This window comes from Coturnix japonica, chromosome 1 (assembly GCF_001577835.2).
Source record: "Coturnix japonica isolate 7356 chromosome 1, Coturnix japonica 2.1, whole genome shotgun sequence".
Classification (NCBI taxonomy): domain Eukaryota; kingdom Metazoa; phylum Chordata; class Aves; order Galliformes; family Phasianidae; genus Coturnix; species Coturnix japonica.
In genome coordinates, this window is record NC_029516.1 from 73,294,520 (window position 1) to 73,316,777 (window position 22,258).

Here is a 22,258-nt window from a genome sequence, read left to right on the forward strand (position 1 = left end):
TGTACTTGCTGTACAGTTTATCATTTCTTCAGGACTTGAGAGCCTCGCTGTTAATGTTAACTCGCTTAAAAATTCAAAGACTTAATTCTCATTCCATGTACTCTTAAGACAGTCCTGTCAATGAGGAGGCAGCCTGTTTGGGACACTGGAATGTGTCAACTTAGCATAAGCCTCTGTGCAAACAGAAGGCTAGTGCTGTAGTTCAAAGATGATAGTTGAACAAGATTTGCAAGTCAGAGGCTTGAAATTCCACAAAGGGAAGATCAAACAGCCTCTTCCTTTTAACAAGCATTTCATTTCTTTAGGGGACTGGACAGTTTTCATCCAGAAAATAAATGCAGAAATTTCATGCAGAAATTAAATGCCACTATTGATATATATATAACAAAATGTTATCCCTGACACACACATTGTCAACTGCCAGCTCATCAGCATATCTGGGAATCCATAGAGATGGTCCCGAACTAGCTGGATTCAGAGCTGTTGTCAGCAGAGATCACACTTGCATCCTGTCTCTCTCTGAAGTACACATCCTGAGTTCTACAGATAATTTTAGAAGCGGCTCCGAGCCTGTGCATTATCCCTTTAACAGCCCAGACTACAAACTTAGGCACAAGCACCTCTGAACCCTGTGGCATTTGAATTTCAAATCTCCTTTCTGTGTATTACTCTATTTCCATTGCTGATTTTAAAATGCAGCACCCCCTCCGCACCAGCCTTCCCCAACCTCCCAAAAGCGGAGCAGGCTGGAGAATGCTAATTCTGCTTCATGACAAGTTACGAGTTTCTGAGTTTTGTTTTTGATCCGTGTTGGATTACACCCAAAACTTTTCAAGCATTTTAATGAAGGAGAGCTGTGTTTAAAATGTCTACTCTGCTTTTGGAATGGAAATGCTGAGTGTTTTGATTTGGGTCTCTCTGTCATCCTATGGAAGTGTTAGGATAGTCTGCCCTAGACTTGAAATGTTTTGGCTTTCAACTAAGCATCACATCATGACCAGAAAACATGTAGTTGGTAATGTTCCACCAACTCAACTTGAAGTTCTTCTATGGTAGTAGAGTGCTCAGCACATCTCATTGTTAAATGAACAGCTGATACTGTGATCTCTGCAAGCAAGCAAATAGATGCTGGGATAGCTTCTGCCATTACTGATGTCACAGCAGATAACCATGGCGACCTGTTGCTGTGGACACAATAGCATTGCAACCCTTTTCAGAAACATTCCAGGCTGTTTAGGTATGTGTGATATATAGGGGTTGTAACTCCTCTGTTCAGAAGGTTTGGCTATTCATACTGGGAACATTTTGATAGTTACTTATCATAGAGGTGTTAAGATTAGTAAATTGTTATATATATATATAGGGTGGTAGAAAAATGGACAGAGAAGGGCCTCATAGACAAGGGCTGAATGTTGTGACCCAGCTTTAAGAGAAGTAGAGTAAAAGATCTGTCAGGTGCTTGAGGTTGTCTTATATAAGCTTTAAAACACCCTTGGTCGCTGTTCTGAAGTTCTTGCTGTTTCTGGTGTTCTATTACAACTTATTTCATAACTACCCAGATGCACCTTAAAACCAGCATGGGTTTGTAGTCTTATTTCCCCTTTTGGCAACCCATATGTGGGAAACTGAAGATGCAATGTCAAATCAGCCACAGGGTGATTCATGGCAATGTCCTCATTACCATTTTCAGCCTTTTTTAAAGGCTTCTCCTGATTTGATCTGTTTAGCTGATCTGGCTGATAGCCTTGCGGTGTGGAAGCAGGCGGAGGGAGCTTAACTTGGTACAGCTGGTGTGATGGCAGAAAGGTGCTATGTGTTGGGGGTCTGTGTGCTGCATCCTCCTGCATGGCTGGTGTGCAGCTGTGCCCAAAGCCTACAGCTGCAGTTCAGGTTGTTGAGCCTTCTGTGCTTGGCTGTGGGAGAACAGAACAGAGTGTGGGTGCCATGCTGCCAAAGGGCCTCCTGCGGTGCAAGAAAGCAGGGGAATGTTTAAGCAGCCTCCATCCAAGCAGGATGAGTGCTGTCAAGTAGTTCTCTCAATTCCTTCACCAATTTGTCTTGATTGCATTGACACTCTCTTGGCATCCACATCCTGTCATTATTTCAGTGAGCGCATTTATGACAAGGTAGGCTTGTGGAATAGAGTGAATTTTTCAGGTAAAGCTCTCTGACAACAAATTTTGAATTTCCAATTGGCAATACTGGCACTCAAACCTGATTCTGAGAAGTGAGGTTCCTTCAGGAGAGGGAGGGAACAAATGTGCCAAGGGATGCAGGGGGCCAGTCCCAGCTGCTCATGCTTTTACAGTGTGCATCTTGCTGGGAGGCTCTGGCATTTAAGCAGTGCACTAGAAGCTACTGATGGGGATTGCAGACAAATAAGTTTCAATCTGGACTTATTTTAGCTAGCATAGTCTGTTTCCACTTTGTGAGTGGAAATATTTGATGACATATGTTTGTTTCGTTCATTCTGTGCCTCTAAAAATGAATGGAAATGAGTTTAAAAAACCTCAAACCCTGAAATATTATGGAATCGCAGCTGTAATTCCATTTTCCCTTTGCTCATGTTAATTATCTCAGAGCTAACTAACTTTATTTTTTTGGGTGGGTGATGTTTCTTTTGTCGAATCCTTGCACCCTTCTCTTTCATGCTGTAGTGGAAATGCTGGGACATGGCCTGAAACAGTGATTGAGCGCCTGGTGGGAAGGCAGGGCCAACCTAGGGGAGCTCAGGTGTATGCAGTGCACCTGAGTGACTTGAGGGGTGGAGCCAGGATCCACCCCTTCCCAGACCACTCATAAGGGTTGGCAGTGGAAGTAAGGACATCTCTTGCTAGAGATCACTGTCTACCTGAAGCCTTCCAAAGGTAAGCAGCTCTTTCATTTCTGCATCTGTGGCTGCTGCATTTGGGCTCATTCTCATTTGCTGTAGCCAAAGACTTTGCCACCCTGCTGTTATCATCCCATTATAGCGTTACACCTGCTTTATTACTAATGTGGTTTAGTTAAGATAGACATTCACAACACCAGTTCTCATCAGTAGGATTCACAACAACTAATTTCATGGATCTCCCCTTGAATTGCACAGGTGTGTGTAGTTAGCATATCCCAAAGCCAGCTTCTTCACTGTGGAGCATCGGTTGTTTAGGATGGACTCAGTCATCTGACTCTTGTTTTCCTTTGTCCTGCAGAAGATTTAACTCACTGCAGATTTCCTTGTTCTTTAGTGTGATATATGAGCTTCTGGTTATAATCCATGTGAGGATGAGGTGTTATTTTGCTCATTCCATCCCAAACTTATATGTTTTCTTTAATTTTCTGTAAAATTGAAGTATAAAGTGCTATACAGAGTTATTATATTAACTCATAGACTTATTACACTACAGTATGTGAAGCACCTAGAAGTCAAAGGGGCCCCTAAACCCATTAAAGTAGTTTCATTCCATTCTACCATTTGGCATAGTACTGGGAAGAATACACTCTGCAGTGACTTTTAATTATCACTTATCCTGATTTGATCAGACTGTGTGAATGAGATGAGACAGGCTGGGCAAAGCCAAAGGGGTCCTTTCTAAGGGACCCTCTGACTGCAGGCTGCAAGTAACGGTGCTCTGCAGCCTTGTATGGTGCCTTAATTCACTGTGAACAAAACAGTGCAAATCCCCGTGCCCTGACCTTATTTCCAAGGAATGGCTTTATTTCTTTGTTTTCCTTCCTGTTTTGTGGAGTTCTGTGTCCAGGCTTCCTTCTATACCGCTGTATTGATGTTGGTGGACCCTAATGAGTAGTTGCCCAGGGGTGGTTGCAGTCTTGGTGTGGCACTCAGACACCAGCTCACTTCTCCTTAACAGAACATCTTGGGATCTTTCCAGCTGCTGGGTCCTGTGTAAATGCCGTGCATCGTTATCAATTAAGTTGTGTCACCTCATAAGTTAACTTCTAATTACACAATTACTTTATGTGGCATTAATAAAAAGTAATGTGAAATTTTTCAGCAAACTCTAATTTTAAGTAAATAATATTTTTGGAGGCCAAGTGATTTATTAAATTAATTTTTTATTAGGCCTAATTTAGACTTCAAGCCATTTTTACTGGTGCTACTGCATAAAATTATTATGTAATTAGTAATACAGTTGTCATACTTCTAAGTAATGGTTTTACTTGGAACAAATTAAAAAGAACTAGATTTTTTTTAAAGAGAGTACTGGGTCTCAGGGGTAATAATAATAAAGGATAACTTAAATAGGAAAGGTGTAATGAAGTTTGATCATCCTTTGGAAGCATGATTTTTATGGAGGTCACCTCAGCAGCTATTCTTCCTGCGCGACAGCTATTTCTGGGGTGGAATGTGTCATGTATTTTCTGCTTTCACCCTTCAATTAATGAAGTTTGTGGGGTGCAAGTGGTTTCAGTTCCAGGTGTTCTCACCCCACAGCAGGGACAGCTCATGAAGCAACCCCTTCTCTAGCACAGCTGTACAGGCAGCTGAGCTGCCTCAGCTGACATGACATCAGTGTGATTCATGCTAATTGAGTGAGCTCCAGGTGCAGCAGCTGGCCCAGAAGCTGCTTGGTTGGCCCATAGGTGGGAGCTTCACACCCTGTGATGTGTGAGTAGTGTTCAGAGTTGTTGCTGTTAAGCATTGATACCATTTGGTGAGGGAGGGTGTCTAGGAAAGCATTGTAGAGCTAGGCCAGCATCTTGCTTCCCCTTGGAGGGGTTGTAGTTCCACTCGGGTTCTTTCAGGCCTGAACTCTGTGATGATTTTTGTAGCCAGGTCTGCCAGTGTTAGGTCTTTCACTGCTTTGCTTTGAGAAGTTAAAACTTCTTCCCTGTGGAAGTTGTATATCTGAATATAAAATGCAGGATCTGAGCAGAGGGAGAGAAAGCTCTGGGCAGAACAACCCCTAGGAAGCCCTCACCCCAGGGAGCGGCTGGCATCACCAAGGAAGGTCGAAGCCTGTGGCAGAGCAGGCAAGGAGAGCAGGGGAGAGCACTTGGAGTCGCAGCCACCCACACCTTCCCTATTATTCCCATTGTAAATAAATTGTGTTTATCATTACTGGCACCCTTTGTCTCCAGGCTTCTGAGGTGTTGAAAGCTCTGGTTAAATGGATTGCCCAAAGAAAACACTGTCACATTTGCATAATATTTTCATAGACACTGAGCTCAACCTGAGCCTGGAGGGAGGCAGGGATGTTCCCTGCATATTTTATATTCCCTACCTCAATTCCCACTAAAACTAGCTCTAAATTGTGGCACGAATATGGGTACACATATGAGAGAGGGAGGGAGAAAGGCATATGAGAGGTCTGAATTTGTCTAGGGTATTTCCAGACACTCAGCTTAAGGAGCTACTTACACTCCATGGAAAGCTCTGAAATAGTGCTATTTAGAAACAAATCTGCTCACATTTCACTTTTTTTTTCCCCCAGTATTCCTCATTCTTCATTACTAGGGACATCTGCATGAAAACTGGTTTCTTTTTTCTTTCATTTTTTTTTCTTAAATCTTGGGAGTTCATCTGCCTCTGCTGATTATCCCCTCCCTCCCCTCTCCTTCTGAAGTCATTATCTTCTGATTGCATTACATTTGCAGCCGTCCCACCGCGGGCGCTCTTCTCATCAAGATTCTCTAGTTACTCAGGGAAAAGAATAGGTCAGCCCACAGAAAGGAAACCTCAAAGAAAGCTTGGCCAGGGCAGAAGTGGGGTGGTGGGGTCCAGTCTGGGTCATTGCTCTTCTCAGCCATGGCTATGCTTGACCACGGGCGGGTATTTCTGTTAGGGTGCAATGAACCCAGTCAAGTGTCTTCCACAGACAGCATCTGATCAAGATTTGGGGGAGGTGTGTGTGTTATATATATATATATATATATATATATATATATATATATATATATATATNTATATATATATATATATATATATATATATATATATATATGTATGTATATGTATGTATGTATATGTATGTATGTATATGTGTAAAATATTTATTTACAAGATGTATATTTGCTGCAAGATACAATGTCATTCATGTTGCCTACTCTGCAGATGTTGGTAAGCTTGGATTCATCTAAGAAAACAATTTTATTGCGGGAGTGAGGAGGAGCAACAAGAAATGCAAATTGCTGTTTGTTTCCTTCAAACCAGAACTGAGAGCCTGTTGTTGGGTGACTCTGTCTGGCCATATAATATTTAGCTGAAGTGAGAAAGCTTCCTTAGGTGAAGATAGGGTAGAACCTTCTCAGCACTCACATGAACCACAGTTTGTAACCTTACTTGGAGTTAAAACGTAATTTCATCACAGGTCTACCATGTCTTGTTGCAGCAGCACAGTTTTGACAATCAGTCTTCCTGGGTGCTGGGGAGAAAAAAGCCCTTTGTCTTTCTGAATCCCTTGACAGAATTAACAAAGGGTGGAATTATCCTGATGAGTATAATTTCACATGAGTGGGAACAAAGCTGAGGTCACAAAACAAGCTGATGCAAAAGCTGAACCCAACTCCCAGGTTTTCAGCCACCCAGATCTGCTGTTCAGCTCACATCTATCAGACACCCCCTTCAAAAATTATCCTATAGCCTATTTCACTAAGCCTGTCTAGAGGCTTAAAAGCAAATTCATATATGCAGCGTTTTTAATATTCTTCTTTCTGTCTTGGCTTCTTTCAACTGCAAGAGGAGGATCCAAAATAGCAATGATAAAATTATATCTTAAAGGATGAACTTGAAAATTCTTAATGGGGTTCTGTATAAAATGCTGTGGGTTTGGGAAGTGGCTCTGCCAGCAATCTTTGAGCAGGTGACCCATCAGAAAAATGTTGCCATTGTTCCCTACTCTGCTCCTAACTACATGCAAGTAATGTCACAGATGTAATAGGGTAATAGGGCCCTTTACTTCCTGGTAGCAAAATCCTTGTATGCCTAAGACAGCAACAGGGCCATAGCAGTAATGCGAAGTCAGAGGCCGTGGAGTTTGTAAACAATTTTGTATAGGGTGAGAATGACAACCCTTTCTTCCCAGACAGATGCCTAAGCTGTTTTGGTTTGCCCCAGGAGGCAGTGGAGAGGTAATTCTAAATAAGAGCTCTCATACATGTGTTTGCTTTGTATCTCTGGGTGGGGGATGCCAGCAAATATTGAATTTACTTCTTGAATTAAGTGACCATGCAGCAACACGTTATTGCATTCAATGCTACTTTGGTACTGCAAAGAGTATCAGTGATAGAAATCAGTTTAAATGTAGGATGATCTGATTTCCTACTATCCTATTACAGCTGGTAGCTCTGCAGTGTTATTGCATGGGCTTGGCATCTCTGGCTTGATGGGTGCTTCTGCCTCTGGATATATTTGTGGAAGAATAGGCAACGTGATGGGTAGTTTAATCAAGTGTTTGTTCCTTAAGGATATGTGAGGGATGAGACCATGATCTTTTTTCCATTTTAAATCATCTGGGTGAATCAATACCCAGCAAGCTGTGGATTTGTTTTTGAGGGGTTTTTTTTCCTCCAAAAACAGCATTAGGCAGGTAGAGTTCTGTAAGCAGAAGAAACTGCTCAACTTGAAGCCAAGTAATTATGCAGAATGAATATCCCTATGGATACTTCCCAGGGCTGATCTGTACTTAAGGATGATAAGGGAGTTGGTTAGGTTGCTCCCAGTTGTGTATCCTTTGGGGGAGATGAGGCAGAAAAATAAGTCTGAGGCCAGCAACAGCCCAGCATCTGGTGAGCCCAGCATGTATCCAGCTTCATGTGCTACGTACGTCTTATTTAAAAAAAAATAATAAAGCAACAGAGGAATTCACATTGTTGAAGTTAATCGCTGGATTAAATTGCCATTTGTCAATAGCGATGTAATTTGTATTATAAATTGCAGCAGCCTGGCTCTCGTGTGCATTTTATCAATGTGCTTCCAATTATTTAATAACAATATTTTTTTCAGAAAATAAGCAATGCCACTTGTTTTTTTTTCACCCCACCCCTTTTCACATCAGCCCGTTCTGAGGGTTTCCATCAGTGTAATAGCCAGCTCTGCAAAAAAAGAACCCTGCTAAATAAATTATCACCAGGAGTCTCAGAATCCATTACCATAAACAAAGCCGTTTTCCCCTCCCCAATCAATGGCATGCTGTGTTGCTGCTAATGGGACCATACACACATGTTGCACAGAAAGGAATTCATTTGCAAGTTCATCAGATTTACTTATTTTTTGCTTAATCTTGGTGGAGAGGGGAACTGGAACAGGCTGCCCAGGGAGGTGGTGGAGTCTCCTTCTCTGGAGATATTCAAGACCCACCTGGACGCCTTCCTGTGTGACATGGTGTAGGGAGCCTGCTTTGGCAGGGGGGTTGGACTCGATGATCTCTAGAGGTCCCTTCCAACCCCTACAATTCTGTGATTCTGTGTGATTGTGGGGAGATTCAGAAAACATCTCCCTGAACTGCATGTTTAATGTGGAGGATAAGTCCTTCAGTCTGCAGTAAGGGACACACTGACTTGCAAGTTGGGAGAGAATTTTCTGTATTAATTCAGGGCAAAATGGGAGAAGGCAGAAAATGGGAAGTGCCCCAGAAGTCACGATAGCTGCCTTTATTTGGGACATTGTTTTTGGTAAGCAAAATGTGTGTGTATTCTGCTACTGGTTTACAAGCGTATCTGACTTGTTTCTTGCATCCTTCTCTGTTTCAGCCCTGCCTTCATATTGCAGTTCAGTCATGGTGCTTGCAGGCTGATTCCCTGCTCTCACACCCCACGCACAGTCTGCATGTGCACTGCAATCATTTTATTCTCTGTTTGTACTGAGTACACTTTTCTTCTTCAAAGTGAATCATCATTGATGTTTCTTTCTCTTTTTCTTTATAGGTAAGTGGCCGTTCCTGTTTTTATGAGACCGCTGAACAATCAGCAAACCTCAGCTCTCTCAGGTACTCTTTGTGGTACGGTTTCTTCCTAAGCACCTTGAAGTATTTTCCTTGTCTGCGTTTGTACGGCACCTCAGCGGGAGGTTTGAGATAGATGAACTGGGATTTAACCTTAACTAAACAATAATTCTTCTTCTTTGATTTCTGAGGTTTAGTCAGGCCTTACCAATGCGCCCAGAAATAAGGAGCTAACGGTGCGGTAGTGGGAGAGATTGTGTGTGGCTCTTTCAGCCGCCAGGTACAAACACATGAAAGGCTGCTAGCACAGTGGGAGGCACGCTGTGCAAAGCTCTCCCAAACATCGGGTCAGCTTACGCAGGTACGCTGCCACTTGCATATTCCGATTCCTTTTGCACTGTTCTCAATGGGTGCCTATTAGGGGAATGCTGCCAAGCCTGAGATATGCACTGGAGCTCAAGTGTTTCTGTAGACATTTTTAAATCTGGCAGGTCTGGTTGCTAACTAGCAAGCATCTGACTATATCTTCTGCTGCTTCTTCTCCTAGGAAGGTGTTGCACAATTGCGCCAGTGGGGATGATGGGAAAAGTCTTGTATAAGTCCCTAGAAACATACAGGTGTCTGCAGTTGCTGTGAAGTTGTTAAATCATATATTTTTAATTGATGGTTTTTGGCATTGGGAATCTGGAGTGTTTTCTTTCTTTCTTTTTCACCCCTTCTGTAGCTTAAAGGTCTTCAAAGTGATTAAAGAGGAAATAGTGACATTGTATTTATTTTCAAGAGTGTGGGAGTTGAATTATTACAGGAAAAAAATAATACAGCAATGATAAAGTCATGACACAAAGCAGTACCAATAACTGGTGGGAATGTTGGCCCATCTTAAGACTGACTTGACTTTAAACATGGGGCAAATATTAAATAGCTCAAATGCAGAGAACCGCAGTTCCTTGAAACATGGGACAATTTTAGAGTCCTTTGATTAACTGCATGGTAGTTTTTGGTGCTGAATGGACAATTATTTTGTGGTGTGACTAAACTATTATCTCAAATGAGTTGGACACAGCTCTGAGTATTACCAAGAAATGCAAGTCTGGAACACATTAAATATCAATATTAATTAATGAGTCCTGGACACATACAGGAAATTGCCTTAAACCTCCAACCTTCTGAAAATATCTTCAAGTGGGATTACTGACATAAAGGATTTGATCTAATTATCGGTGCTAATTTCTTTTATGATGGCGGTAGCAACACTGTTGTTAAAAAGGCGCAGCCAAGATTAGTCACCTACGGTATTAATGTTAATCCTTTATCCTTATTACTAATATTTTAAAACTAAATCTTTTAGAAATTATTACCACCAGTGCTGCTTCATGGTTTTATTCAGTGTAGGCAATTAGATAGTTCAATTTTCTCATCGTGATGTGCTGGTTTGGGGCTTTATTTCTCGGAGCTTTCTTCTCCTGAAATTGACGTTATTGGTTACACTTTCCCAGCCTTTGTGTGATTTGAAATGCTAGCTGTACACTATGAGTAGGAGGCAGGTGGATAGATTGAAATGATTTAGCAAGATTATGTGTTTTTTCCCTCTGGCTTAGCCATTAGAGGTAAGCAAACTCAGTGAAATAAACAAAATCCACGGAAATTGTGATGAGGGGCAGGAGAATAACAACAAGAATAGAAATGTGTGCAAGATAGAAGACCTCCATCTTCCCAGTGTGATTTCTTTTTTTTTTTCCTTTTTCATGAGAACCTGAGCTCAAAGCCTAGCACTTCTTGCAGGGATGGAGCAGAGAGGTCTTGTGGTGGCACTGGGAGATGTATGCGTGGCTCTGTTGGCTGCCAGCAGCGCAGGTACTCTTGGGCTGTCAGTCATTGTGCCTTAGTAAGCCAAATGCTCCCAGGAAAAATAAAACTCACGAAGGCTCAGTTGCTTTGTGAGCCCAATGTCTGCCGAAAGAGCTTGTAGATGAGGGAGGGCTCCTGAGGGAACTGACCGATTGAGTTCCCTGTGAGCCTTCATCCTTGGGGACAGTGAGAACTCAGCTGACAACCTGCTGCCTCCAGCGCTGATGCAGAGAAATGCTACCAGTCTGTGCAGTTCATTATCTGTTCCTTGGATCTTAGAGAATAAAGTTGCTGCTGAAGAAATCCCATAGTCACCAGTGTCATAACAGACAGCGCAACATGCTATCAGCTCTTAAATGTCCAACCCATCAACACAAATTGGTTCTTCTGAACAGCAATACCATGCGGAGATCAGGTTTCCCTTGACACTCCTTTTTTCCTCCTGTCCTGGTTTCCTTTCTCAAATACTTTGAATGGTCAAGTGATCTCTTCTTGCATAGATCTTGGAGTATTTTAATTGGCACACAGTCCTCGGCTGGAAATGAATGTACTGAATTGGTGCTTTGTTTTGTTTCTAGCGCTGTTATATTGACAGCTCTTTCTGGGTAATGATCCAGACCTCTGCAGTGCTTTTATATAAGCACGTGATGCTTTGATAGGGAATAACAGGCTGGGACAGGGCTGTGTAGCTTGCAGGCTTTGATTCAGCCATTGTGCCAACGGGTACAGGACTTATTACCTGCTCTTGAGCAGACAGCAATTAAAAAAATGCCACTTTTTAGGGGGCTGTCTCATTGCTGTGCATCAAAACAATTGAGCAATAAAGGGCAGCGCACAAGAGAGATGTGAGGAAAACCTGGCTAATCCCTGTGTGACAGTGACACTCATTCATAGTTCTGCAAATTAGCAAATAAAGATGATAACAATAATAATAAAAAAGAATAAAGACGGTGAATCACATATTAGTCTTGATTCGCACAGTTAGAAAACTGCTAATTGTCTCTACCTTTCTAATGCTCTGGATCAGTTTTCATAGGAGTAATAAACTTTTGGTAACGTGGTACCTCTCCCCCTGCAAGCGTCAATCTTTGCTGAGCAGAGCAATATTATTGTAGGTGGGAATCATTGTGTGCAATGCACTAATTAATCTTGTACGTGTTGAAAGAGAGGAGGTAGAGAGGGAAGGAGGAAGGGAAGAAGAAAGTTTTTTTCGTGACATAGTTGTTATATGCAGTTGAACAAAGCAGTAAGATTTAAAGGAGATGTGGGCTGTGGAAGATGATTAACCATGCAAATCTATGCAGTTGTCCTCTGTGACCTGGAGAAGGAATGAGTACTTCCTCAGGAGTAGTTTGGCACCTTCTTTGAAAACCCAGCACCCTCTTCTGATGTTTCTAATTCATCATTGACTCACTTCAAGTTTTCTTTTTGCTTGTTTGAAATCAGTCCCATATTGCTGGAATTCACTGGTCTCTTTCAAAGAAACAAGCTGCTTTCGTGATAGGGTGTTGGTAAGAATCACTGGAAGCACTTTCTAAGTGTTGTACATCATCTATATGCTGCTGAGTGCCGCATTTCAAAAATGGCTTGCCTGAATCTCCCTACAAAATGCTCTCTGTGGATTCAGGCAAGCACTTCTTTCTAGCTGCAGGCAGTGTAAGCTTATGAAGTGGAAACCACCTTGTTGGAGAGAGGTATAAAGTGTAGCAGCCTGACTCTCCTTTAGTATGAACATGACAGAGTATGACAGGGAATGGTAAGTTGTGTTTACCTTTGTAAAGCTTGTTTTGGTCACAGCCTTATTTGAGAGTGGGCTGTGACCACTGTGCTTGAGGCTGGCTGTGCCAGGAGGATTATCAGTGCTGTGCTATTTACCTGAGGAGCAGAGCACGAGCAAATCAGTGCCCACCAATTGCATCTGCAGTATCCTCAGAGCTTGAGCTCTGTGCAGAGGGATTCATTTCACATGCTGTACATTACTGGTGATCTCTCAGCTGGCTGGGTTGTTTATTTCCATCCTACCCATACTGTTGCTTTCCCTGCTTCTGACCCAGCTAGTGTGCCAGCCTCTTGACAAGCTCCTGGCTGGCCAGTGTTCAGCTGAGCGGCACGGGTGCTCGGGAGCCTGCCATGGATGGTCTGTAAATCAGTTTGTGCTGTGCAGCAAGGCTCTAAGCTTAACGATGAGTCAGAAGAAAAATGTTATTAATATTTAATGCGCAAGCTGAACGTCTGGTGTGCTGTTATTAGTTACACATCATGAGGGGTGCAGTATCGGCTACCAGTCAATGCAGGTCGCTTCCTCCAATGTTCTCATTCTGCAGACTTAATTCGTACTGTATTTTTCCATTCACTGAGACAAATATCTGCTCCATTTAAAGGGGCTTTGTCAAAATCTTCCGGCTAAATCTTTAAATTGGTGTGCCTAGCTTTCAAGACCCCTTTCTGTGAGACACTTGATTACTTTTGAGAGCAATTCCTCAAGCTGTAGGGCACTGCTGACTTCCAAAGGGGTTCTGTGCTGTGCCCTGGCTGTGAGACCCCACATGGCGGAAAGGCCCTTTTGGGGCGAGCCATAGGAGGTATGAAGAGCAGGTCTGAGTTTGCCTGAACCTACTGTTTGCAAGCCTCTTAAGTACAACATCCAGGCAAGGGCTGTATCATTTGGCCAGCAGTGGTGTTCTGATTGTGAAGAGCACTGGATAATCCACATCTGAACTCATCCTCGAGTATTTTCATCAGCCAGCTTCCCAGCATGGAGGATACAGGGATGTGCTGCTAGGATTTCTGACTTCCACACGTCAAGTGTGGATAGATAGCCATCCCTGGCTTGTTCTCTTCTTGTGCTCTAGCAGCCACTGAGCCTCCAGGAAGATGAGGTTTTTTTGTGAACTAAAGTAAAGCTGCACAGGGTGAGAATAGGATACCAGGCCAGTAATTTGTATGCAATTAGTGTAAAAACTATGCTTTCTCAGAAAAGCTTCTGGCCCCTTTCTGCAGTTTGTTCCCCTTCTATTCCCCCACCATACACCGTCATTGAACTGGGATACTTTTTTTTTTCCTATTTGTTTTCAAATCTCTTCACTGCCCTGTTGTTAGTAAAGATGTTGTTTTTTAGCCTGCTCATGTATATGATATAGGAAAAGGAAGGAAAGAAAGACAAGGAAGGGAAAACCAACCACAGGATTGCCCTGAGAAAGGACGCATGGTTTACAACTAAATGATTTTTCTTTCCCTGGTTATTTAATACTCTGTGGAAGAATCTGCAGCTTCAGGGGGTGGTTTGGCTTTTTGTGAGGCTTAAAGGGACCCCTTCTCATTTTGCAATTTCATGCAAAGGTCTTTGCTCTTGGCTTTTGGTTGTGTTTATAAAGAGGAGTGGTCAGCAGGGAGAGGGAGGTGATTGTCACCCCCTCTACTCATCTCTTGTGAAGCCCCATCTGGAGTACTGAGTCCAGGCCTGGGGCCCCCAGTACAGGAAGGACGTGGAACTCTTAGAATGGGTGCATAGGAGGGCCACTGAAATGATCAGAGGGCTGGAGCACCTCTCCTGTGAGGAAAGGTTGAGGGAACTGGGCTTCATTAGCTTGGAGAAGGCTCTGGGAAGACGTCATTGTGGCCTTCCAGTACTTGAAGGGAGCTTATGAACAGGAGGGGAAATGTCTGGTTTTTAGGGTGGATAGTGATAGGACAAGGAGGGAATGGTCTTAGTCTAAGACGGAAGGTTTAGGTTAGGTATTAGGAGGAAGTTTTTTCACACAGTGGGTGGTGACGCACTGGAACAGGTTGCTCAAGGAGGTTGTGGATGCCCCATCCCTGCAGGCATTCAAGGCCAGGCTGGATGTGGCTCTGGGCAGCCTGGTCTGCTGGTTGGTGACCCTGCACATAGCAGGGGGTTGGAACTACATGATCACTGTGGTCCTTTACAACCCAGACCATTCTACGATTCCATTCTATGTTACTCCTGAATCCCAGTAACACAGCTTATATTGCATTTAGAGCTCACGAGCTTCAGCATCATTCATTCCTCTTGCACTAAACTGACCAGCTCTTGAAGTTTTGCTTGCTTGGAATCAGCACCAATAAAAAGATTAAATGAAGCAAAACAATTGTATTTATAAATCATGTCTCTTCTTATGGCATGTGGGAGGAGGTGTGTACACTTCTCTCGTTCTCTATTCTTTTTAGAAGATATACCCAACTCCTATTCATTTTGGGGGTAGGTTGTGGGGGGGAAGACAAAAAAGCAAGAAAGGCATACACAGGTAATAATGCTTTTGGAGTGTCTGCTAGGAAAAAAATAATAATAACATATTGCTCCTAGCAGAAGCAGTTGCTTTCTTCTTCGTGTATTAACCCATTACTCTCCAAATACCTTGACTTTTTTTCTGTTTCCATCTGCTTATATTTTTGTGCTGGAGTATTTCTTCAAGGCACTTGACTGCTGCAATCTTATTTGTCAAATTGAGGTCAGACTTACTGTAGGACTCATCACTCAGCCATTGGGCTCATCTCTAGCACTCCACATGGGAAGGGGAAAGTTATCTCAGTAAGCAAAGACTGTGAGAATGAGATTTGACCTGAAAATTCTTATTTTAAGACTATTCTGACTCTGCTTAACCGGCTTATTTTGACCACATATGACATTGTTAAAAGATTAAAAGTTCAGCTCCATGGTGTCATAATTTGGTTACTTTTAAATTGTAGCACGCATGCTGGAAATGCATTAAGGATAATAAATGTCTGCACACACAGTATTTTTTTTCCATAAAAAAATAAATAAGCAAAAGCAATTTTGGTGCAGTAGACCAAAACCAACCCGATAACATCATTGTGTGAGGTAGCAGGGTGGGGATGGATAGACACTGCATGTGTTTTTAATAAGTTTATTAATGCTATTTTTAATAATGTTTTAAATAGCTTACTTTCCTAAAGTTCCAGTGTCATAATCCATCAGACTGTGACCGAGCGCCCACTGGTGTCAATGTCACCAACTGGTGTCAGTAGATTTGCTTTAAATAGTTAAATAGATTTTTAAAACACAGTAATTATTTTCTCAATTGAATAAAAGTAAAATGTGCTTTCGCATAGGAATTAAGGTCGTGGTAGTATGGGATCCTGGATCGTTTTTACCCACTTCAGAGCATTAGTCTGGAGAGAGGCAGAATTCCAGTTAGGAATAAATTGCATTCATTCTTGCTGTGCTCTTTTCATTCCACTTCATACCTCCCCATCCTTCCTGTAAATTAGCTGCATTTCAGTAAATGGAAGTTTTTTTGTTTGTGAAGTTTGCAAAACATTTGTTGATTTCTTGTGGAAGAAGCATTAATAACTGGCATATTGGTGCTAATAAGTTGTGTGCTTTTCCTTTTTTTTTTAAATCGCAATCAGAGTATGAAGGTTTGCTGTGAATTGTAAAATTAGCCAAAGCTGCCTGGCATGTCGCTGCTGCACTTTTTCTCTTCCACATGACATATTCTTAACTAAGTCAATCATTTACATGGGCTTTAAATTTAATTTAAATGTAATGAATTTAAATTGGGCTTTGCTCTATTTCAAGGTTGTTGGGTTACTTTTCTGTAAGTTAACATTCGGTGCAATGGATTCAACTCTAGGTTTGCAGCTTCAGTTGCTCTTCCTCCCTCTCCTACCCACTCATCTCCTTTCCATCTTCCCCACCTTCCCAAATCAAATCCAGCTCCCACTGACTGGTGGCCCAGGATGTGTGTGGGAAGGAGAAAGGGGCAATTCAGTGTGCTAGGAACATGAGGATTGGCAGCAACAGAAAAGCATTATGAGAAAATCAAACACAGGTTTTCAGGAGGAACCGCACGATTCTCCGTGCGCATTAGTGCCTATCTCAGTAATCATTCTTTTCCTCGATCGGGAGCCCTCTTAATCCTCCACCCCATCGTCCTCCTCTATCAAATCTCCAATACTTCTGAAACAAATCAAATCAAGAATTAACCTTTCAGCCGTGAAGCATTTCTTTGCTATGGTGTGTGTGTCCCCTGTTAATCACTGCGCTGCAAAAACATGAAGCAGAGAGTAAGTACTCTATCAGAGTTACCGGACTTATGCATTTTCTACATTTGCCCTTGTAAAAGTCCCTTGGTCCATCTCAGCAAGAATCGTGTGATGCCTTTTCCTGAATGTTGCACTGGGGAGATACTGGTCTGCAGTGTCCCTAAACTGGAAGTAGTTCTGGAAAGCCATTCTATGCCCGAAGGTCGTTGTGCATCTTTGGGGATTGTTGCCATATAGGGAGCATATAAACAGGAGGGGGAATGGCTGTTTATGAGGGTGGATAGTGATAGAACAAGGGGGAATGGTCTTAGACTGAGACAGGAGAAGTTTAGGTTAGGTATGAGGAGGAAGTTTTTCACACAGAGGGTGGTGACGCACTGGAACAGGTTGCCCAAGGAGGCTGTGGATGCCCCATCACTGTAGACATTCAAGGCCAGGCTGGATGTGGCTCTGGGCAGCCTGGTCTGCTGGTTGGTGACCCTGCACATAGCAGCGGGATTGCAACTTGGTGGTCATTGTGATCCTTTTCAACCCAGGCCATTCTATGATTGCCGTGGTACTGCTTGTTCATTTAAGGAAGGTTTTCTTTATCACACTTGGAAAGGGAATATAAGGAGAGCTTACTCAAAGGCTCTGAGTTAAAAATGAGCAATGTGGAGATGAATTCTAAGCAGAGGAAAAGGTGAAGCAGAGTGGCTTGAATTTGAGGGACTCAAGAGTGAGAGAGAGGGCAGTTTTTCATAGCTTTTGGACTATGACTCCCAGAGCCTGATCCCAGCATCCAGCTTGCAGATATGGAATGTGCAATTCAGTCTTCTTTCATCTTCAGCTCAGAACTGGGGTGCTACTGTCACAAGACTTAGTATTAACTCTCTTGCAGTGACTGCAGGTTCCTCGGGAGTTAACAGAGTGCTGGTTGCAAAGAGAAGAAAAAAATATAGCAGCTCAATAGTAATGAAGTAACTATGTACTAACATAGCAAAAAATTGAGTGAAAATTAGAGCAGAGCATAGCTGATTCATCACTGTGTTATTCTACTTAAACCAGCTTGGGGAGAGGTTGTTAGAGTCTTTATGAAGTTTAGAGCTATTTACCAGTATACAGTCAAATTCATTTCATTTCATTACGGCTATGATAATCTTTCATATTTGGGGACAGTGAGCAAATTTTGCTTTGCTTTGGGTCTGTATATTGGTTTGTCTCTTGAAGGACAAATCTGTTGCAAGTTTCTCTGTGTTCCTGCTTAGTTAAGAGCCAGGCTGTAAACCTGTTGTAGCATCCAGGGGTATGCACAGTAACTTTGTAAGTGGTATATCATTTCTATGTACTTGTAAATACAGCCCTTCTACCTAGTGTTGGTCTTGCCATGTAATTAGACATACTTAGAGTCTTCTGGATGTAACATTTCTGAGAGTTAGGTAAATAATTTATAGGGTACTCTTCACAAATGGATACAATGTGAATTCAGAGCTAATCTGCTCCTCTGGAGGTACATAAAATTATCAAGCTTATACAAGAGCAAGCTAATTAGGAAGCAATCATCATCAACAACAGCTGTTTGTAGCTCACTGAAGGGCGGAGGCTTCTCTAGCGCTGTCCACTCATCCATTTCCTCTCCCCAGCTTTCTGAGACAAAAAAGCATCTCCAGAGCTACTGCCACACAGCCATTTCTGCCAGTTGCTCCCAGCTCAGTGGTCTGTCTGTGCTGGCAGTGGGTTCATTTCTGCTGTGTGTTATTGCCGTCTCACTGAGGATGCATGTCTATCTGGGTCACGGTTGGAAGGGGAAAGATGGGGAATTGGTCTAAAGTGTCTTTCATCCCAACACCCCTAGTGTGCAGGCACACTGAAGAGAACTGAGAGTTGCTGTTGGTCTTAATTTCTTTTTGCTCTCCTCTCTGCAAAACACAGAAGAGCTGAGAAGAAGGGAGAAGCTGACTGTCAGTAGAAATGCTTTGAGAGACCTTGCTATAAGGGTAGGTTCTCTTTAGCACAAGGTACTACTTGAGTTACAAAAGTGGAGACAAGGTTTGGGGTGAGGAAATATGGGTATCAGAATAGGAATTCAGAGTTGGCAAAACCTGCAACAGCTTTATAGATTAAACTGCTGCCAGATGTTAATTGTTTTCCGTGTAGTTTTCAATTGATCTGTAATTTGACTGTAGATTCCAGGCTTTTATAATAAATTGTGTACGAAGCTAGCCACTTAAGGTGATAATAAAGACTCAAAGGCAGACAGAGTCATAAATTTGGACTTATCCAAGAGTGAGAGATGAGTTAGGGCCTCTCTGAGAGTGTTTTTGTTGGTTTTTATCCTTCTCCTTCTTGCTTGTGTAGAGAAATAGGAAGGAACTGGACCTTTTCAGCTCTGGAGACAGGAGAGAAGCAGAAGGTTGAATCCTAGCTGAGCTGCAGACACATTCCTTTCAGTCGATGATGTCCCAGCATCCATTTTACCTGGCAGGTTAAAACTGCTATTTACTCTGATGGGGCAGGAGCCTTTTTGGAGCTTAGGTGTTCTCCTCTGTCTTTGTTCATTTATGTACATCCACATTCACTGGTGTGTGTGTCCATCTACTACTTTGGCTTCTCACTGCAACAGCTGTTGACTTGGCTTGCTGTGATGAAACCCCTGCTGGAGGGTAATAACCTGCAGACCTTGCATCCTGGTGTGGTGTCTTGCACTTAGTTTCAGAGGTGTAAAGGCTGCCTGTGGACAGATACTTCTGTCTCCATCTCTGGTACCTCCTAGAAAGCACGTCAGGCTCCACATGATAAAACCTTGGGTGGAGCACTTCAGGCCTTCTGCTCTTTCTGTCACTCTGTGGAAGGGGCACAAAGGTTTAGTCTCAAAGAATTATGACAGTGAGTATCTGATCATGATTTGTAGCATGCGGTGCCGTGGCATGAGGTGTGTGGCAGAAGTTTGCCTCAGCAGAATGGCAGTTTTCTACTTGAAAATAGTTTTTTGTCTCCTTACTAAAATGTTCTGCCTGAATTCTTGCAGGAAAATGGAGTGATATGTGAACCACTTAGTGCTTTGAGTAGCGTCAGGGGTGCACATAGAACCCTTCTAGAGGGATACTGAACAAGAGTCACACCTGGGTCACTGTGAGCTTGGCACTGCTCCTGGACACAGGAGAGCTCATGCATCAGATAGTGGGGAGTGGAATTGTTCTGGTGGCTTCAGCAAAACTAAACTGATTAGCATCACCTGATTGCATGGCCCTTTCCCATCGTTTTTTGCAAAGGCTGACAGTGCGATAACAATTTGCAAACTGCTGAGGAAGGCTGCTGTGCTGTTGGACAGTTCAGGGGACTCTGCAGGAGTCAGGAGCCCCACGGGTCTGAAATGCTGGAAACAGAAAGCACCTGGTTTTCCTCATCCTTGTCACACAGGGGCATCTCTGCCCATATTGGTTTCTGATGACACCAGAGTTGCTGTGAGCACTCTCTCTTCTCCTAGTGCCATGCCTGCCTCTGCTGCTGCTGTCGCTTCCATTCAAAGTCACCCCTCTGTCTCCTTCCAGCTGCTGCCACACAAGCCTGTGCATTTTGATTATTCTTTGATTCCTGCTTCAAAGGAGTGTCCAGGCCAGGTATTCACCTTACACAGTTCTTCCTGTAGCACGACCCCCTTGTTTCAAGTTAATGCTGCTGTGTGACAGTAAACCAAACAAAGGGCTGTAAGATGCTGTGCTGATGCACAAAACCATGTGTGTGCCCATATCTCCCACTGAACATGTACATTATGTTTCATTTCCCTATGTGTGAGCTGCCACAAAGAGTGTGCACGTGTGGTTTATGCTATAGGTTCTGAGGATTTCATTGTCTTGCATGCTGTGGTGGCTCTGTGATGTGTGTGCTTCTTGCATGCTCTCCTGCCCTGTGATAGTAGCACCCTCTGAGAGCAGGATGGCAGCCAGCTGCCGGCTCATAATTTGGTGTGGACTATCTGTCGCATGGGATTAACTTTTCTGATGTAGTTTTCCATGACAAGCTTTCCTTTTGAATGCATAGAATTGAAGCTGAATGCATGCAAAGCCAGGCTGTGCAAGGTGGCAGGCTCTCGTGTGCATGTACCTGGAGTCGTGACTTTTGTCCTGTGATGCTTAATATAAAATCTTGAGTGAGTTCACCTTATACAAGTATATCCGAGGAGTTCTCCCCTGTATAAAAAGTCTTAAGATTGGACTTCTAGAGCATCATCTACTGTCTTGCAGAAGAGGCTTCTAAGAGAACTGAACAGCAAGAACAGTGTTTAATGCCTGATCTAGGGAGAGTCAGAGATGGGAGAGCCCAGTGTGGAAAAGTATACTGTTAATTTACTCGTCTCCCTTTTTGTGGAGCAATAAATCCTCTCATCCGATAGTCATTGCATCCTGATGATAGCTAAAACAACAAGATTGTGTATGCCATGCAAGCACCCATTTGCCTGGGGATCCAAGCCCTCCTTCTGCCCCTCTCCTTTCCTTCCCTGCCCTACCACAAACAACCACTTTATGACCTAAGAAAAGGCTGTAAAGGCTGAAAGGAGCCCAGCCTGCTAGCATTTAGAGAGCTATGGGGCTTTCCCCTTTTCAACTGGTCTTTGTCACTTCAAACTGATTCATGAGATCCATGTTCCTTTTCTCAGTGCGTGATCCTTGGAAGCAGAAAGCAGATGAGAAAGGCACACTCAGTTTCTACTTGTGGATGCAGCAGAAGCAGACAGCAGTTGCAGTTGAGGAATCTCTTACCTCTGTGCCTGGTCTTGCTTTTTTTTCCCCTCCCCTGCTGCTCTCTTCATTCAGGGCATTTGCACTTGTCACTGTGCTAAGTTGCTTGTAGCACTGTTGATTGCCCTGTGGAAAGGGGTAGGTTGTTAACTGAAGTGGAAAGAGTTGGTGTGTTGTTACTTCTGCCTGGGCAGAACTATCTGAGAAGGAAATAATATCTCAAGGACATCTCTCCTCCCACTTTGGAGTCTCTCAGCCAGCTGGAGAGGACCTTGAAATATGGCCAGTTCAGCAAAGCCCTGTGATGGGACTTCTATTGCTGCTAATAAGGCAGGGCACCGTGCAGTACCTGCCTGAGGAGCTTCAGAGCAGGTCTTTTTCCCTGCAGCAGAGATGCTGCTCGCTCTCTGACCTGCTCCTCTCCCAGACGCATCACGCCATCCATGCTGTCATTGGACAGGTTGCCCTTCCCCAGAATCTGCTCCGCACCCTGTTTTAATTAAACAACCTAATTTTTTAAGTAGTCTTGTAAGCGTCCCTATGCCATGGCAGCTGCTGTAGGACCTGCGGTGTTCGGGCTAGTGTAATTACTCACTTTGGAGACGCTGTGCTCGGCCATCCAAGTGACACTGCCTTCATCTTCCTATTCATGCTTTCCAGTACAGTTTCTCCTGTGGTGCCAGACCCAACTTTCCAGCAGGTATGACCTGCCCCAGGCACTCCTGCCTGGCTGTTATTTAAACTGTCTTCAGCCTGCAGTCCTTTGTGCAGAAACTCGCTCAC

General features: G+C 43.2%; 1 protein-coding gene across 3 annotated transcripts in view; it reads left to right on the top strand.

The window, feature by feature from the left end:
- The window catches only part of LSAMP (limbic system associated membrane protein), a 909,725-nt gene that overhangs the window by 506,349 nt on the left and 381,118 nt on the right, over positions 1–22,258 (top strand). Inside the window, exon 1 of one of the 3 annotated variants that reach the window (XM_015876019.2) lies at positions 8,871–8,927. The exons of the other annotated variants lie outside the window; for them this stretch is intronic. Within the exon in view, the coding sequence (XP_015731505.1) occupies positions 8,888–8,927 (40 nt within the window). The 5' untranslated portion in view covers positions 8,871–8,887. Of the gene's footprint in view, positions 1–8,870; positions 8,928–22,258 lie in introns of those variants that run through there. 3 annotated transcript variants of the gene reach the window in all.